Source organism: Octodon degus, unplaced genomic scaffold, assembly GCF_000260255.1.
Source record: "Octodon degus isolate 3935 unplaced genomic scaffold, OctDeg1.0 scaffold00123, whole genome shotgun sequence".
Classification (NCBI taxonomy): Eukaryota; Metazoa; Chordata; class Mammalia; order Rodentia; family Octodontidae; genus Octodon; species Octodon degus.
This window is the reverse complement of record NW_004524699.1, coordinates 4969375-4988409: the sequence shown is the minus strand read 5'-3', so window position 1 is coordinate 4988409 and position 19035 is coordinate 4969375. Positions and strand designations below refer to the sequence as shown.

At 49.1% G+C, this 19035-nt stretch overlaps 1 protein-coding gene across 4 annotated transcripts in view; it reads left to right on the top strand.

Moving 5' to 3' along the window:
* Nup214 (nucleoporin 214) overlaps positions 1–19035 on the top strand; it is an 80269-nt gene that overhangs the window by 42844 nt on the left and 18390 nt on the right. For 3 of the 4 annotated variants that reach the window (XM_023700313.1, XM_004640444.2, XM_023700311.1), the window contains exons 25-30: positions 820–895; positions 2648–2726; positions 6138–6228; positions 7932–7993; positions 10559–12376; positions 14423–14493. In XM_023700313.1, coding sequence (XP_023556081.1) covers positions 820–895; positions 2648–2726; positions 6138–6228; positions 7932–7993; positions 10559–12376; positions 14423–14493 — 2197 coding nt within the window. Of the gene's footprint in view, positions 1–819; positions 896–2208; positions 2531–2647; positions 2727–6137; positions 6229–7931; positions 7994–10558; positions 12377–14422; positions 14494–19035 lie in introns of those variants that run through there. The other variant, XM_023700314.1, reaches the window with a different exon arrangement.

The window sequence follows — 19035 nt, the reverse complement described above, 5'->3', positions numbered from 1 at the left end:
TACTGAGCTATCTCCCCAGCCCCAGGTTAAGTTTTTGGTAGAAAGTTAAAAATAAATCTCCCTAAAATTAGCAAAAGTTATGAAAAACAGAACCAGACCCCACGGCTGCTCCTGCTATCCGTACCAATCACAGTAGCTTCGGGCTGAGCAGACGCCAGAGCTTTGATCTCTGATCACATTGACAGTGGCTTTCCCACGTTAGCCCCGAGTGACTGCAGCCTGAGTTCCAGCATCCAGCGTCAAGAGCTAACAGGAGATGCACACAGCGCTGCACTTTTTATACTGTGCGAAAGCATGGGTTGAGCGTGGAGCGGTGGCACGCTTGAGCCCCTACAGCCCTGGCCGGGAGCCCCAGGTCTTGGCAGCGCTGCTGTGGGAGGCTGACAGCGCTTCCTGGGTCGTTCCCTTGAGCTGTACGTGGAATTCCGCAAGTGGTGTGCATCCCACAGATCCTACTGAACATTTCTTCCAGGGCCAGAAAAGAGCTAACAGTTCCCAGCCTAGTCAGGTGACGGGCGACTGCATGCGCGAGGGCTCTCTCCAGATAAGAAAGTGATCTAGTTCTAATAGGTCTAGTTCTAAAGTTCCTTATGGGATTGAGATAAACTTTAAGGTCACCACTTGGAGCTTTGTACTTAAACCCCAAATTTCATTTAAAAAATTTATTCTGCAATCAGCAAAATGTGAAATGAGTTTGCTTGGGGCTGCAGACAGCTGTATTCTGCTCCCCAGCTGCTGTCCCTTATTGGACGGAAAGTTGACCTGGGGCCCAGTGTGCTCCTCATGCTGCCCTCTGAGTGGACGCTTTGTGTTTTTCAGGTCTCTGGTGCCGTACTCAACCACCAAGACGCCCCACCCCGTGTTGGCCCCGGTGGCTGCCAGCCAAGCCAAGCAGGTACCATCAGATAGCAGTGTCAGCAGTCCTGCGCTGTTGTAGCTGAAGACTCCATCCAGTCCCCTCTTAGTTTAAATGAGCCACACACCTGATAGAGCACTGTGGCCTTTTCCTCATAATGAACTAGAGCAGTCAGTCAGACCTTGCACTGTCTTCACAGCCGTTTGACATACCGCACCAGTCACCTCACGTTAGAATTCTGTCCTGTGGGAAGGGACAGGGGCTTACAGTTTACTGAACACGTTTGCCAAGCCCAGCCCCTGCAGTGTGCTCCCTGAGGATTCAGCCCTGCAACAGGCGGGCTCACCTGATTTGCGCCCCCACCCAGGAACCACCGTGGGCTTCTGCCTGCCAAGTGCTCAGTCCCGCAGTCCGTCTCCGGGTTTGCCTGATCTCTCTGATGTTATGTCCGCCTCCAGGCCCCCAACTGCTGAGCAGTGTCTACTACAAAAATAGGTCCTGTTGTAAACAGTGTAGAAGAAAATAACAGAAGATAGCTGGAGGTGGACCCAGTGAGGTCGAGGTGTGTCCTAAGGAGCTATGGTTGCTCTGCCACTCCCCCGTGCTTGCTGAGATGAGTTGCTATAAATGGTGTTTGCGAGCAGCGAACTTACACCCTGAAAGTTTGTGTTCAGATGTGACCCTGTTCCTTAGTTTGCTGTGTCCTAAGTGGCACTTATGAGATGTGATCAACTATATGGTAAATGTTTAAATTTTTTAGAAACTTGCTGTACAAGACACTGCCATTAATCTGCCTCAGTACACACTTAGAGCATCGTTCTTCCGCCTTCTGAAGCTCTCTGGAAGTCCTCTTTCCTATCCTCAAGAGGTGTGATCAGAAACAAGCGGTGAACAGTGCTGCTGCACACCATGCTGCGGCGAGCCCAAGCTGTGCAGACGCGACCCTGGTCCTCCTCTGCCTCGCGCTCTGGCCCACTGGTGACTTCTGGCTCCTCCCCAGAGTCATAATGGCCGTGAAAGGAAATGTGAACATATGCAGGACTCCGAGGCAGCCGTGGCAGAGTAATTAAGCTGCAGACTGCCCGGAAGAGGACTCCAGAGCTGCTGCAGAAAGTGGCAGGGACGGTGGGATGGGTGTTGAAAGCAGGGAGATTGCCGGCGCTGTTTCTTGGTGGGGCAGGAGTACTAGGACTCAAACTCAGGACCTCACACTTGCCAGGCAGGCATTGTACCGCTAGGCTGTATCCCCAGCCCATTTCTTTTACTGTAATAATTAATTTCTTTTAAATGAACATCGCCATATATTTTCAGCCATAACGCATAAGAATTTAACACTTGCCCCTGGAGGTCACAGGAGAAGCATACGTTGTGGCTGACAAGTGAGAGAACACTAGCTATAGATGGAGAGCACAGTTTTGCTTATAAACCTATTGTAAATTCATGGAGGGCTAGAACATTGCCCACCTTGCCCATTCACTTGTTCACCTGAGAAATATTCCAGAGGCTTTTGTGAGGCAGGCACTGTGCTAGGCACTGGGAAAACAGCTCTAAACTGGACAGGCCTGGCAGCCTTCCTGACACAGGTAGACTCAGCCTGCCCTCTCTGTCCTCAGGGGGACCTTACTGGTGGATAACTTAAATTCAGACTTGCTTTCTTCCCTTTTTTTTTTTTTGGTAATTAAGCTAAATGAACATATTTATGCTTGCTTAGTTTATTTACATTTGTCCTTTTCCCTTCATCCAAATGGGCTCCATGGTTTACCAAAAATATTTTCTTGTGTTCTATCACAGGGGTCTCTGATGAATTCCTTGAAGGCATCTGGGCCGCCGCCAGTGCCCACTCAGTTGTCACCTGCTGATAAAGGCTCAGGTCAGTTCGCATTCTTGTTTTATTGCAGAAACACCTAAACAAGTTTTGCTGTGTGCAGTTGGGTGGTAAACACAGGAAATCAAGTTCAAAGGTCATACCAGGGAGGCCTCAGCTGAGGGAGGATTTCTAGGACATGAGTGAGCCATTCAGTAGCTTCTGAAATTTTGAGTTGAGTTTGAAAAACTTCAGACTGGCAGGGGAAAACCTTTGTTGAAGCTGTTTCCCTAGGAAGGAGCAGTAGCATGTCTTCTGCCTTGTGAGGAGGGTTAGGAGTATTGCAGCATCTCCTCTAAAAGAAATAAAAATTCCCTGGCTCACAGACAGTTCAAAAGCTAGTACAGGAGCTGGTGAGATGGCTCAGTGGTCTAAAGCACCTACTTAGAACAAGCTAAGCTAAGCAAAACACAGGGACCACGGTTCAATCCCCCAGCACCACGTGCCAGCCAGCCCCATCCCCTGGTGGGCTGAGCTGGCCACACACACACAAAATAAATAAATAAATAAATAAATAAATAAATAAATAAATAAATAAATAAATACCTGCTACATTAAAAGCTAGTACAAAAGAAAATGGATTTGTTAGTGGAAGGTCTCAGAGCTGGGGTTCTATAATAAGTCAGTGTGACAGGCCTTTTCAGCCTGGCTCGATGCTCACTCAGCTGTAACTGTTCTTTGGTAAACTAGCTTCACAGTGAGTGTTGACTGGCTGGCTTGCCTGACCCGAAGGGAAGCACTGCTTTTCACATGGGTGCTCCTTTGTGTCCGCTCTGGGCTCTGTTCCCGTAGCCCTCCTCTAGTCTGGCTCAAAGGACTCCGCCCCAGTGACTGTATGGCCTTGGGTCTGCGTTGGTGCTGCACTCGGGACTCTGGCTTGCAGCTTGATTGACCTCGAGGCCTCAAGCAGGTCGCATCTAAAAGGTCCCACAGTCACTGCCCTGGTCCCACAAGTGCTGCTCAGTCGTGTGGTGATGCTGGCTTTCTGCGCCGGCCAGAGCATTTTCCTCGGCTGTCAGGGTTACTGTCAGCAAATACTCCTTGCACTCCGAAGAAAACCATTCTTGTACAAGCCACCATGGAATTCAGCTTAATGCAGAGCCGCAGTAGCACCTAGCACCTGGGGACTAAGGCTTGAGTGACGTAGGAGTCAAACTAAGGAACGCATGTCTGTTTTCTGCTGATAGTTTAGAACGGTGATATAACCCTCACTTCTCTCAAGGACCGCCCTGGAGAGCCCTTTCTCCTCCTGAAGTTAAGGGACCTGGTTTCATGTGTGGATAAGCGGCCGTGTGACAAAGAGCACTGTGAGCATCAGCGCTGGTGGTGGTGGTGAAGGCCTTCATTGCCCTGTGTTTGTGCTTTCATTCGCTGGAGAATCAGAGATTGTAGAAAGAGCGTTTGCTTTTGGGAGGAAATCTTCCCTGAAAAATTCTGAGTTTGTAGAAAATTCTTTTTTAGCATTTCTAAAAGCTCTGCTGAATGGCTCTTTTATTAGTAATGGAAGTACTTTTATTATGTCTTACAAAGCTACGTGCATCAGCACTGGCAGCATACCTCCATGGTGAGAGGCTTGTGTGGCATGCACAGTCCCTAGAACGGCAAAAGGAGGAGGGAGGGAGGGAAGGGGCGGGAAGACTGAAGGATAGAAACCGTCATAGAGGCATGAGGAAACCTGTGTTGTAGAGATCGGAATTGGAGATGAGAGCTCCCCTGAAAACTGCATCTTTCCGTGATAATAGCCCTTAGCCATTTTATGTGTATCTCAAGGCTACTAAATTGTTTTCGAAACAAAAGCAGGGGTCCTGTTTATACTGACCTTCTAGGCTATGTCCTCTGAGCCCCTCCCTGGTGCAGTAAATGCCTGCACCTCTGCAGCCTGGTACCCTGCTGCCTCCCCTTTAGCAGCCACCCAGGGCTCTCGGTGTGGCTCCCCTGTGCTCCCAGGTGCTGCCGACCTCTCCAGGGTTCTTTCTCACGCTCCCGGTTGCAGGCATAGCTGCCTGGATGCGCCGTGCACACTGCATTTGATCCCAGCAGCTTGGCATCTCTTTATTATGGCCACCCCACATTCATTGAAAGAAAGCATATTTTGTTCTTAGGATTGTTTGGTTTGGCTTGATTTGGGCATTTTATTTTGGGGGGCTCTTTAAATACACTGTGTCACACACCCATTTAAAATCGAGTAAGAGGGAAAATATTGAGAATTATACCTCAAACTAGCAATTAGGGGGAAGTTGAACCAAAGGAAGGTGATGATTTGTACTGTAACTTTCTACGCTTCCTTAAGTTATAGTGATCGTGTACTACCTCTATAACTTAGAGAAAAGAAAACTTTTATTAAATTTTTTAAAACAAATAAGTAAATGTTAAAACATTGAAAAACATAAAGGATAGTATATATGAAGTCACTGTTCAGAAATGTTTAGCATGTTAACCTACTTTTCTTTGGATTTTTTTTCCCTTCAGTGTATTGCTTTTTGTTGTTATTTGGGGTTTTTAGGGGGGTGCTTTGTTTTGTTTTTTTTGAGGCTGGGTCTCGCTATGTATGTAGCCAGGTGCCTGAGCTTGCGCCAGTCCTTTTGCCTCAGCCTCCCAAATGCTGAGAGTGAAGGCATGCATCCCCATGCCTAGCTTTTTGGGGGCTTGGGGGTGGTTTTTAATTAATTTATTTATTGGGTTCAGAGTCTCACTACACAGCTCAGAGTATAGTGATCCTTCTGTCTCAGCCTCCCCAGTGCTGAGATTATAGGCATGCACCACCACACCTGGTTTCGGTGGCGAGCGCTGTCTGGGGTTGGCACGGTATTCGGTACCAAGGATTGAATGCGGGTCCTTGCATTTGCCAAGCTGGCACTTAGACCACCAAGCTATCTGCCCAGCCCCATATTTTTTTGTCTTTTTGAGACAAGGTCTTGCTTTGTAGTTCAGGCTGGCCTTGAACTCACTTTGTAGCCCAGGCTAGTCTTGAACTCGAAACAATCCTCCTGTATCATTGTCCTGAGAGCTGGGATTACAGGTGTGCACCACCACACCCAACATTCCTTCAGTGTGTTAAGTGGAACTCATTTAAAGCCATATATATGTGGCTGTATACACCCATATATGTGAACATGTACGTGTGTTTGTCTATTTACATCAGTTAGTCTACAGTAGAAGCACTCTCCTACAGCATAAAATCTGAGGACTGCTCTTTTGCAGCTTTCCTCTTGGGCTGCACTGGCATTGTTTGCTCTTTCCCAAAAAGGAGACCCTGCTGTCCTCTGATGGGAGTTAACTCTGGCAGAGCAGAGGAGCCAGCTCTGAGCCTGGGAGCTAAGTCCACCGCATGCGCTCTCCCAGGGTTCCTGCGGGGCGGAGCTCTGGACAAGTGTGCAAGCTGGAATGGTGCTTGATAGATGTTTTCCCTCCTTTCAGGGCCTGGACCAGCCAGGGCAGACACAGTGGTGACCTCGACTCCCACTGCTACGGGGCAGTGCAACAAGCCTTTCTCGTTCGCACCATCAGGGTCAGTACTGGACACATCGCCTTCCCAGCTCTTACATCTGGCCGAGCTGTGTGCGCACCCATGCACACGCTGATCTGGGGTGTTGGCCACAGCTCTACCCCTCCACTAACATAGCGACTGAGATTGGTGGTAGCCCGGCCTTCTGATGTCAATCAAGCAGAAGATTTCAGTAGCCTGCACTGTAGTCTGGTCACTTGTGCAAGTAGTCTGGTTTGTAAACTGAGATAGCTTCATGCTGACACTCCTGGGACACTGGATGTGACACTTAGGGTGGTTTTACTGCACCAAGCATGCAACAAAAGAAAAACCATTTAAAATTGTGGTTTCTGTAGAGATGGAGAATCTATTTCTGTTTTATGTTTCTAAAGCCAGTCATGGCCGTATGGGTAAAGTTGAGTCATCCTGTGAAGCGAGAATGTCTTCTGCACCTCAGGTTCCCAGGTCATACTTGCGTTGAAAGCACCAAGCCCTGCTGGGGTCCCCGTCCCCACACTGTTGCAGTCAGGCTGCAGCTGAGGTCAGAACCTCTGGGCAGATCTGTCACTTTCAGGTTCTGTGAGCATGCAGAGTACTCCTCTCACTGAAGTCTTCTTGGCGCTGTCCCTTTCCCAACCATCCACGATTCTTTCTTCTCCACCTCACATGAGAGAAAAGTGGGCATTAGGGTTGAAGGAGGAAGCTCTGTGCTCCACGGATTCTTTGTTGTGCATCCAGCTCTCTACTCCGCAAAGGTAATTAGGCGCCAGTTTAGCCGGTGCTGAGGGTGCCAGCTGCCTCGCACGTGCTGGTGGTGCATCTTGCCTTCTGCAACATGTTACTCCTCTCCCCGTTGTAGAGCACACCAGAAGCTTGCAGGCTGGCTTGCCCTGGTTAGGGATGCCTCACCAAGACTGAGGCTGCCAGCAGAGACAGAGTTGTTCTCTGTGTACGATGAAGTGCTTACTCTTATCTTGAGGGCAACCATGGGTAATAAAATCTAATCCTTACTGTATTTATTCCACTGAACTATATCCTCAGCCCAGCCCCTTATATTTTAAAACTCTTATTTAGTCTAAAATCTACTCTTCAAGCTTTTGTTACGGTGACTCATCCATTCTGGCCCACATCTGTGTTGAATCTCCTCCTTTGGCTGTGAGATCTGTCCCTGGTGTGTAAGGAGCATGTACAGGAAGTGAAAGGAGTGGGCGAGTTCTAAACAGATCCTCCCAGCCCAGAATGCCGGGCTCTGTCCCAGTGCCAAAGGCAGTGCTGCTGGCCCGTTCTAATCAGAGTCCCCCTTTGGGACATGGGGCTCTCCTGCTCTGCCCTCGGCCCAGGGGTGGGGTTCGAGCATCCCCCTAATCCAGCCACTCATGTTTTTCCAGACTTCTTTCCACCACGGCCCACCCACCACACACTCAGGCAGGCCCTCCACTCAGCCTCCACTCCTGAGCATGCTCCCAGTGTCCCCACTACTGCCGTGTGCTTTTCATGGCTAACTGTCCAGCCAGACCTCCAGGCTTCCCCTAGGGCCTTGCTGGCTGCACCCTTCTGCCCCGTCACATCGCCTGGCCCTCCTGGAGACCTGGGAGAGCCCTGAGCACCTTAGAGAAGCTTATATTGAATAAGGGCAGGTTGGGTTCAAAATTCTGAAGGGGAATATTGAAAGGGCGGTTTTGTGCCTTGGGTTTGACTCTTTTGTTAACTTTTTTTCTCTTTGCTAGGACTGGCTTCAATTTTGGGATAATTGCACCAACACCATCTTCTAATTTCACTGCCACACAAGGTACAGTCTCGTTGCATGGCATTACTTTTGTATTCCTCTGAACACCAGGTTATTTTTGTACAGATGTGATGACATTTTAATAATCCTGGCTTTTGCTTGCAGTTTCTGCTGTAATTTTGGTGTTGATGTGCATTAAAAATATGTCCAGGGCTGGAGAGATGGCTCAGTGGTCTAAAGCACCTACTTGAAACAAGCTTGGCAAAGCACAGGGACCGCGGTTCGATCCCCCAGCACCACATGCCAGCCAGCCCCGCCCCCTGGTGGGCTGAGCTGGCCACACACACACAATAAATAAATGTAATAAATAAAAATAAATAAATAATTTTTAAAAAAAATATGTCCAGGTCCCACATGCTGTGCCAGCCCAGACCCTGGAGCACACTGAGCTGTGGTGGCACAAGGCTATAATACCAGCACTGGGGAGGCTGAAAACAGGAGGATCACTACGAGTCTGATCTGCATAGTGAGACCCTGCAATAGATATATTTTTAAAAATACATTAAAAAAAAAAAAAACTGTCTCAAAAAGACCAAAAAAAATGGCCTTTTTCCATCTTTTTTGTCTGTAATTTAAAATGCCATCAGTTTGTGGAGTGATTTTGTGGGGTAAGACAGACATAGTAACACAGAAATAAAAGACTGGAGTTGTCTCACCTGGTCACATGGCAGCAAACATGCTGGCCCATCTGTGCTGTTGACGAGCCATTACAGTGGGTTTGGTTGTACTGTTTAATTGGTATATACTTAGGGTTCCTGATGTAAGAAAAGCCAGGGGGATACGTAAGCATGTGTCTCGGGTTTATTTCACTTTATGTAATGGTCTCAGGTTATATCCATTTGTCTGCAGATGAATTAACTAGATCCTGCTTTAAAAACAGCATTTTTTAATGTGTACAACAATTCAAAGGCATGTGAAAAACAGTGCCTGTGTCTTAAGTACCTTCCTGTTTTCAACTTAACTAATTTTTTTTTTTTTCTGTGTTTTCACTCCCCTGATTTTTCTTTATTTTAATTTTTGGGTTTTTGTTTCTTCTTTTAAGTTCACACATTCATTTGTAAAAATAAAGTTCCTTTTGAGGAAAACACAGAAATATAAAAAGACATAAAGGTATTAGAATTATACTGTGTACCCTCAGTAATTTCACTTCTAGGGGTTTTTTTTTTTTGGGGGGGGGTGAGACACGGTCTAGCCCTGTAGTTCAGGCTGGTCTTAGACTCACTTAGTGGTCTAGGCTGGCTTTGAACTTGTGGCAGTCCTCCTGCCTCAGCCTCCTCAGTGCTGGAATTACAGATGTGCATCACCAGTTCTATTACATTTCCTCCTGGGAATTTTGTCTACTTTTTCAGTTACCATAATGTATGAATTTTCCAGTATTAAAAATATGACATCATTTTTAATTGCATCACAATTCTTGTTAGATATTCCACACTTCATCCAGTCCTCCAACTACTGTGTTGGTTATTTCCACAGTGTTCTGGTATAAATAGCCCAGTGACCATCTTTTATTCTTTCATTCAGCAAATCTTCTTGGGCTCAGGATATGACCCAGTAGAACACTTGTCTACATTATATGAGGCCCTGGCTCAGTCCCCAGTACCACATACAACACACAAAGAGCCCAGTTAGGCCTAAAAATGTCAGGAATTTATTTTAGTTTTGTAAAAATTATGAGATAGAATCCTGGCCAGGCAGAGCTACGTGGTCCTCCTGCCTGAGCCTCAGTAGTAGCTGATGCTACAAGGTACGTTCTGTGCCCAGCTGTGTGCTAGGGTTTCCGGGTGACATCAGCTCTTCTCAAAGTCTGGAAGATCAGGGGCCTGAGAGCGTAGCAGGCATTTTAACCCTGATCTAAGCAGGCTTCTTACAACATTGGCAATCTCATGCATTTCTAGAGCAGAAATTTTTAGACTTTCTTTCAACCTTTGCCACTTAGGTGTGGCAGAACACCATTGGCGCATCATTTCCCTCCTCTCACTTTCTAGAGGGAGAATAATTTCATGAAGTAAAAAGATTGGAGAGGAACAAAGTCATTGTCAAAAAGCATAGGGAGCTTGGTGGAGTGGTGTGCACACGTGATCCCAACTACTCAGGAGGCTGAGTTAGGAGGGTCACAAGTTCAGAGCCAGCCTGGCCAACTTAGCAAGACCCTGTTTTAAAATAAAAAATAAAAAGGACTCAGGGCATAGCTCAGAGTTAGAGTATTCGCCAGCATCACAGGAAGGAAAAACAAGAAAAGGAATAAAATGCAGTAGTGAATTTTATACTGTGTATAAGCATTTTAATTGACACTTTAGTAGACAGTGGCCCAAAACCAAAACAACTCAAGACAAAGCCTGTAATAAGATAGCTTGGTTAGTAGAGCCCCAGTAAGTACATTTATAAAACCATACTAAAAAAAATAAGTATCTGGGATTAACATTTTGTGCCCATAAATACATAAAAGAACATCCCTTTGCAGTTGAGCCCTGTTCTCCAGGAGATCCAGAGGTCCTGGATTGAGGGTGTGAGACCAAGGCCATGGATTTACTAAATCCACCTGACTTCCTGATTTCTTTCTCTTGCTAGGGGCAGCATCCCCCACCAAAGACTCAAAACAGCTTGACTCACTCACCTTTGGAGGAGGCAGCAAATCTTTTTACGAGCCTGTCCCCGAAAGCACCACTCCCTCAGGATTCACTCCATCTCCCAGCACTCCTGGAGGAAACACTGCCACCTCTCCAGGGGAGCCCCTGGCCTCCAGCAGCAGGCCTGGGGCTCCTTCAGCGGTCACGCTGCCCACTGCCTCTAGCAAGCCGGAAGCCGCACCAAGCAAGCTGGGAGAGCTTTTGTTCCCCAGCTCTTTGGCCGGAGAGACTCTAGGAAGCTTCTCAGGCCTGCGTGTGGGCCCCGTAGAGGACTCAGCAAAGCCACCCAGTAAGTCCCCCTCCCCGAGCCTGATGGGGGCACATCCGGCCAAGACTTCTAGTGTGGGCTCTGGGTTCAGCTTCAGTAGCTCTCCAGGGCTTGGGAAGCCTGCAGAGTCCCTGGCTACCTCCTCTGGGACCGCCAGCCCTGCTGCCCCAATGGCTACCACGAGCACAGGCACAGCCAATTCCTCAGCAGGAATCTTCAGCAGTCTGCCACTCACCAGTGCAGGACCCTCTGGTACTGTCAGTTTTAGTGGGGCATCATTAAGTGGCAGCAAGACTGTCTTTTCATTTGGAAGCCAGCAGACCAGTGACACTGCACTGTCACCCGCTGTTCCAGTGGCAACGACGGCCGCTCCCCTCCCAGCATCGTTTCCCAACTTGTCCTTCGGTGGCCTCCTGGTCTCAGCGCCTGCCCCCTCCCCACCCATGTCCGCGGGAAAGAGCACAGAGGAGGCCTCATCGCCAGCCTCTTCCGAGAAGCCAGGCAACAGCGAAGGCTCTGCCCCCGCAGTAGCTCCTCCCACACAGCCACAAGCCACTGCGCAGGCAGCCTTGCAGGCCTCTGAGCTGGTGAAGAAGGAGCCCGCTCTTCTGCAGCCTGCAGCCAGCAGCCCCGGCCTGACCACCCCGAGTGCCAGTCTCACAGGGACTCCTGCAGAAACTGCTCCCTCTGCCCCTGGGGGCCCTGATGTCAAGGAGGAGGCTGTGTCACCTGCTGCCAACTTCCAAGCACCTGGGCAGGCTGCTGTCCCACCTGCAACAGCACCAGGCTTGGGCCCTGTGGCTGTAGACTCCTTGGCTGCGACTGTGACCTCTGTCCCTGCTTCCAGCAGTGCTCCAGGCCCCACTGCAGAGGCAGCCGTGTTCAGGACTGTCACCTCCGACACCTCTGTCTTTCCTCAGCCACCTGTTGCCAGCGCCAGCTCAGCATTCAGCCAGCTCACCAGCAACACAGCCACAGCCCCCTCCAGCGCCCCTGTGTTTGGACAAGTGGCAGCCAGCACGGCGCCAAGTCTGTTCGGGCAGCAGACAGGTAGCACAGCAACCACGGCACCGCAGGTCAGCAGCTCAGGATTTGGCAGCCCAGCCTTCGGGGGCTCAGGCCCAGCCATCTTCGGCCAAACAGCATTTGGGCAGGCCCCGGCCTTTGGCCAGGCCACCAGCAGCCCTGCCAGTGGCTTTTCCTTCAGCCAGCCTGGGTTTAGCTCAGTGCCTGCCTTCGGCCAGTCTGCCGCCTCCACCCCTGTGTCCACCAGCAGCGGCGTCTTCGGGGCCTCGTCCAGCACCAGCAGCCCCGGGCCCTTCTCCTTCGGGCAGTCTTCTGCCAGCACTGGAGGAGGGCTCTTTGGCCAGAGCACCACTCCAGTCTTCGGCCAGAGCTCCAGCTTCGGGCAGGGTGGCTCTGTTTTTGGAGGCACCTCAGCCACTACCTCCACAGCAGCTTCTTCAGCCTTTAGCTTTAGTCAGGCTTCAGGTAAGCACTCATAGAAGGCCTTTCTTTTGCTCCCTCTGCACTTTGAAACATTTGCCATAAGCCTGTGTTAACTTTTTTAATTGAAGCAACAAGCAGCAAAAACTAATAACCTGTAAGATGAAGAAAATGTGTATGGGGCCTTTGGGGCGTCTTCGGCCTCCCTGACAGCTCCACCTCAGCAAGCTCTCTGCACTGCCCGCTGCCTGTTGCACCACTGCCAGCACTGTGGGGGAACCAGGCGTCTTTAAATGAGGCTGTGCATAGTGGGCGCTGTGTCTGAAGCCATCCTGTCTGCAGAGCCCAAGCTCAGCTCTGGCGGCACTGTGTGTGGGCCTCGAGAAAAGCTGCTGCCCTTTGTTCTCCAGGCTGTCTCGCCTGCTGGCAGGTGCCTGATGTCTAGGGAGCTGGCTCTTTTTTTCTTTTCCAGTGTTATAATTTAAAACATAAACTTTAAAATTTTAGTAGTCTTTTGAAAAGACTTGTTACTGTACTTTTATGTCTCCATTTTTTAATTTTTTGTATTTTAGGGAAGACTCTCCAGGGTGTGCAGGGTCTCACTACTAGATCTGACTCGTAGTGATCCTCCTGTTTACAGCCTCCCAAAATCTGGGATGACAGGCCTGCGCCACCATGCCCAGTCTCAATTGCCACCCAGTCTCAATTGCTGTCTCAGCATGCCCCGGGGACAGGGGCTGGCACTACAGGCCCAGAGATGAAAGCCCCAGCCCCTGCACCTGCTTGCAGGTACTTTAACCCGCTGAGCTATTTGGCCGGCCCTAGGTCTCCAATTTTAACAGCTGCTTTTATCCCAAAAGCTACCAATGGACAGGTTAATTTGTAAATCTTTTCTGGGCTTGGCATTCTGATGGGTCTATTAGGAAAGGGAATTGGCTAGCTGTTAGGCTGTACGGAAAACCAAGATCAGTGATTTCTTGGCAGACACGATTATGAGTAGCTGCTGAGTAATTTCTTCAGTAATTGAAAATGGCTCATATTTTATTAGAAAGGAACTGCTTTCCTGTCTACAGATAGGATACTTGTTGCAAGTTCAAGACCAGTCTGGGCTACGAAGTGTGTTCACGGCCAGTCTAAACTGCACAGTGAGACCCTATCTCAAAAAGACAAAAAGAGGGGGCTGGGGAGATAGCTCAGTGGAATAAGTACTTCCCTGGCAAGTGCAAGGGCCTGAGTTCAATCCCCGGTTCCGCCAAAAAAAAAAGACAAAAAAGGAGATACTAGACTTCTGTTATTAAGGACATGAGTGAAGAGGAACAGTCCAGGACCCCGTGTGGCTGATAGGGTTAACAGAATTGTGACAGGTGGGGAGAGTCCTCGTTCTAGCTCAAGATTCTGTACCGGCTCTGTCCAGTGCTGAGTGCCCTGCAGTCAGTACTTCAGGAGCTTCCTCAAACCAGTTCAGCATCCTCAGCACCCCAAAGGGCCTGGCTTCTACTCAGCACCTGCGTAGAAGCTGCCAGCCAACTCCCCAGGCCTGGCAGGCTGTCAGGCAAGTGTGCCTCAACCCAGTCCAAGACTCCCGTCACACAGGCGTAGGCCTCCCCTACCTGGGCAGCCATGCATCTCCACCGTGCACCACCAGCAGGGTGGGACATGAGCCACCTTGGAAGGGCCTGGGGGTTGAGAGCCAGGGAGAGCACTCAGTGAACAGGGGCCTGGGAGAAGCTGCCCTGAGTTCGCAGCTCGGCCAGCACCCCTTGGAGCAGAGGAGGGCTTGGGCTTGCTGTGAGCTTACAGTCTCAGACACAGGTGACACAGTTGACCTTGCACCTACAGGTGCAAAAACAGCCTTGGGTTAGCACCACTGAGAAGCCCATACTGACTGACTTAGTGTCAGCATTGTGCCAGGTGACATAAGTGATCGGGGTGAATGGGAGTGTATGGGAGCCTTGTGCCGCTTAAAGCTTTATCTGTAAGTTGACATATTGTGGAATAATTCTGTACACCTGAATACCTTTTTGGTGTACAGAATACTCCCTGTTGTAAAAGACCCATCCAAATTGAGTTCATGTTTCCTTTGTTCTCCAGGCTTTGGATCTAATAATACCAGCTCTGTGTTTGGTCAGGCAGCCAACACTGGTGGGACCGTCTTTGGCCAGGTAAATATGTGTGTTTGTCTGCGTGGTGTCACCATTGGCCATTTTCCCCTGTGTGATGTCACTCACTGTGTGTCCAAACCCAGCAGCCTTCACTGCCTCAAAGAATGCATTGTCTACTTCAGATTAGAGAGAATCCAGGTACTGTACTGACCTTCTTTGGACGTCCTTGCCTATTCTGTTTTTCCTTCACTTGTTCTCTTAGGCCAGCAGCTGCCAAGCTCATCCTTAAGCCTTATTTAAAGTTCTTGGAAAAAAAAGTAGGAAGAGACCAGTGTGCAGCAGAGAGCACATGCGTGCCCTGGCCCTGCCGGCCTCCAGCTTGAGTTCCTGTTAGCACAGGGAGCTGTTGCACCTCGTGGAGCCTGTGGTCACCCATGTGCCAGGCTTGGCTCAGGAAGTCATCCTGGGTAGGTGCCAAGGACCCCAAGAGCCCAGAGAAATGGGATTTGCTATTTCCGGACCAGCAGCTCTTAGAGCAGAGCACAGTTCTGAAGAGGAATTGGCAAAGGGAGCAGGCATGGTGTTTCTTGCAGTTCTTCAGTAGGTCTTCTTATCAGCTCTTGTTTCCCTTGAAGGTAGGCTCCACCCTACTCAGTGTTCTGTAAAAGAAGGAAATGAAACTTCTGACTTCCGGTTCCTGGTAGTGCAAGCCTGGGTCATTCACACCAAGTTCTCTGCCAAAGCCAGCAAAAAATATTAGGTGAAATGTAGAAAGCCTTGATGAGCTAACGTGTATTTTACCAAACCAACACAGATGGAAAAATGGGAGCCTGGGAGCAAGCATAGCACCCTGCTGCTTTCAGGACTTTTACTAAACTGAGAAAATATGGATTTTTGTGTTTAATATCCCTAAGAAAAAAGGGACCGAGAGCACTAAAATGTTCTCAAAGTAGGAAATGCAAAAGTGAGACTTCCCATACTAAGCTGGGACTCGGTTCACACGCTCCGTCCCTGAGCATAGACTGCCGTGGTCCTGGGTTGGTCCCTGCAAAAGCAGGCAAGGCAGCCCATCCCCCTCTAAAGCAAAGGAACTTTCCTAGAGGCCACAGAACATTCTTACGGGTGATTGTTGAGAACCTTATTTCTCACAATTTCACTTCACAACCACACAGGGAAACGGAACTATTAGCTCAAGTCAGTAAATCTCAGAATACATGGACTGGGGAGATGGCTCAGTGGAATAAGCACTTCCCTGGCAAGTGCAAGGGCCTGAGTTCAATCCCCGGTTCCACCAAAATAAATAAATCTCAGAATACATTCGCAGAGATAGTCTGGACTGCAGAGCAGTGTGGCTCACATTCTTAGGAATAAAAAGACAAACTTGAAAATACTAGTTAGGATTAGGAAATGACAAGTGTCATAGCAGCTTTGAAAATCACGTAGCACCACTTAGGAAAAGAACGTAGTTTAGGAACTCAAACCAAAGGTGTTGGGGATGTATTTAAGGGCAGCTGAGACTCAGCTCTGCAGGGCATGAGTCAGAGGACCAGGGCCACAGAGCGAGCGCTGCAGGCCTGCCAGGTTGCTGGTGTGCGTCCTGTGCGCAGTTGTGCGGCTGGCACAGAAGCAGCCGCACAGTTCACTGGGAGAGGGCCTGGGTCTGTGCCAGTCAGGCTTTATTTAGAAAAGCAGATGGTGGGTGGGATTTAGTCCCTGAAGTTTGCTGACCCTTGAATTAAAAGGTGGGTTATCTGCTGGAGGGCAAAAAGGATAGAAAAGACAGTGGAGGACAGAAATCCTCTAAGAGAAAATGTAGCGTATTTAATCAGTGTTCAAGAGAAGAGAGAAAACGTGGCACTATTAGAAGACAAAAAGAAATTTTCAGAGCAATAGATAAAAGTGACTCACAGCTTCAGAAGACTGACAGGGGCTAAACAGAGCACATGAAAAGAAACTCTGGCGCGGTGGAAGTGCGGACAAGCCGAGATAGAAGACCAAGGGGAGCGAGGAGGAGGCGCGCTACCAGCTGAGGAGCCACAGACGGGCAGCAGCTGACCTTGACGCGGCCAGAGAAGCCAGAAGCCAGTCTGCCTGCCTGGGATTGTCTGCCAGCAAGAAATGCCTTTGAAGAAGGGAGACAAATCAAGATGGTTTTGCAGGTGAACAGATGCTGAGAAAATTCATATTAGCTGACCTAAAGGAAGGCCGAGGGCATGTTTTGCAAGTAAAAGAAAAATTTGACCCCACCAAAATTATGGCTTACTTTTAGAGTAAAACAAGGAAAACTGTAGCCTATGTAACCAGCAGAGTAGATGCGTTCAGAATATAGAGAGTTCATACATATGAAGAAGATACCTACGCCTGTACCGAAATGGTTATGCAGTGGCACACAGAAACACCAAAGCAACACCCGGGATTTGGAGGCCAGTTTACTTAACATTGGATGGGCACGGACAGGACATTCTGCTCCCCAAAACGTCAGGCCATGAAGGCCCAGGGAGGAAGGAGTTGTTTTGGGGCGAGGGGAGTAGCAAGTGAAATGTTTGGCTGTCTTTGATTGGTTCTTACTATGTGTGTCACAATGAACAGCTGTTCTAAGAGACAAAAGTGACTGGAACTCAACAGGAACTGTCACCTGGCCAGCAGGAGTATTCTGTCAAGTTGGGGGACATTTTCTGCTACAGTTAAAAATAAAAGTGCAGACAGTACCATGTATTGGCGAGGAGTAGAGCAACTAGAAGCTCGTTTCGCCCGGGAGTGTAAGTTCACGTCAGGTCTGTGGGAAACCATGTGAGTCTCAAAACTGCACACACGGTCTTCATTGACCCAGATTCACCACGCAGAAGTGAGTGGCTTTGTTTACCAAAAGGTAGGAAAATGCTCATAGCAGTGTATTCATGGTAGCTAAAACAAGAAGCAACTTCAAGCTTCCTGCGATGAATAGACAGATGAATTATGCCATATTTACATAGCAGAAAAACTGCAGTGCAAGGAAATAAGATGTGCTGTTCCTGTTCCAAAGAAACGGATGAATCCCCAGGCTCAGCAGTAGGTGAAAGGAGCCCACTGCTGGAGTACTGGCTGTAGGGTACTGAGTTCTTCCCAGAGGTCACGGGCAGGTGGTGACTAAAGTCCCCATCAGAAGAAGGGGGCTTGCGAGTGGTGGAAACAAGGCCTGCAGGCACTCGTGAGCACACAGACCTCATACGCAGTTGTGGTCACACAGCAAAGTGCCATCAGCTCTCAATTTTCTTTTCTTTTTTTTTTTTTTTTTTTGTGGTACCGGGGATTGAACTCAGAACCTTGTTCCATTTGTGAACATAATAAAAAGCACTGGGCACAGTGGCTGGGGTTTGATCCCCAGCCTGCCGTACCGGGTGCACTGAGAAGAGGATTGAGCCTGGGTGTGGTGGCATGTACTCAGCGCTTGGGAGGCTGCAGACAGAATCACCACAAGTCCGATCTGTGTAGCGAGACCCTGTAGATCCTGTAGACCCTGTCCTAAATACATACATACATACATACATACATACATAGCAATGAGAAGGGCCAGCGAGATAGCTCAGCAGACCAAGCGCCTGCTTAGGCAATCACAGGGCACTGGGTGTGATCCCAGGTACCACTGCCACACTGGCCCCACCCCCAGGCTCACTGAGCTGCCATCGAGTCCAGGCGTAATGGCACAGACCTGTAATCCCAGCACTGGGGAAGCTGAAAATAGCTGTTGGACAGCGCTGTGGCCCATTGCACTGAAATGTGTGGCTAAAATGGCAATTTTATATTGTATATATTTTACCACAATAAAAATGGAAGAGTAAGAAAACATTTTAAAAACAGAGAATAGACATGGGACCAGCAAGCATGACGATTTTAACTTTAGTAGTGAAACAACATAGAAAGAGCATAGAACGCCTCCACTGTGGCCAGTGGTGGCACACACCTGTAATCCTCGCTGCTTGGGAGACAAGAGGATCACAAGTTCAAAGCCAGCCGAAGCAACTTAGCGAGACCCTGTCTTAAAATTTTTTTTTTTTTATTTTATTGATTTATGTGGTGGGGGGGGCAGCTCAGCCCACCAGGAGGCGGGGCTGGCTGGCATGTGGTGCTGGGGGATTGAACCGCGGTCCCTGTGCTTTGATAAGCTTGTTCTAAGTAGCTGCTTTAGACCACTGAGCCATCTCACCAGCCCTGTCTTAAAATTTTTAAAAAGGAGTGAGCTTCAGTTCAGTGTTAGGGCACTTGGCTAGCATGATAAGACCCTTGGTTCAATCCCCAGCACCACAGACAGAGCAGAAAACCTTCACTCCCAGTAACACACCAAGAAAAGCGAGTGTTGGAGTGAATTATGTAGTACTGTGGAACAGTCTGCGGACACCCTAGTGGCCTGCAGCGGCTGTTTATCAGAGACTGCCTGGGTCAGGGGCTCAGAGGGGCATGGGGTGGGGACTGGACTCTGTCCCCAGTAGCCACACTCCTAGCTGCAAGGACAGGAGCCTGGGGGCTGGGTGTCCTGGGTGACAACCTGAGCATGTCACCACCTCAGCCTGGGCTGCTTCCCACAGCAGTGGCTGCACTGCATTTCTTTTTTTTTTTTTTTTTTTT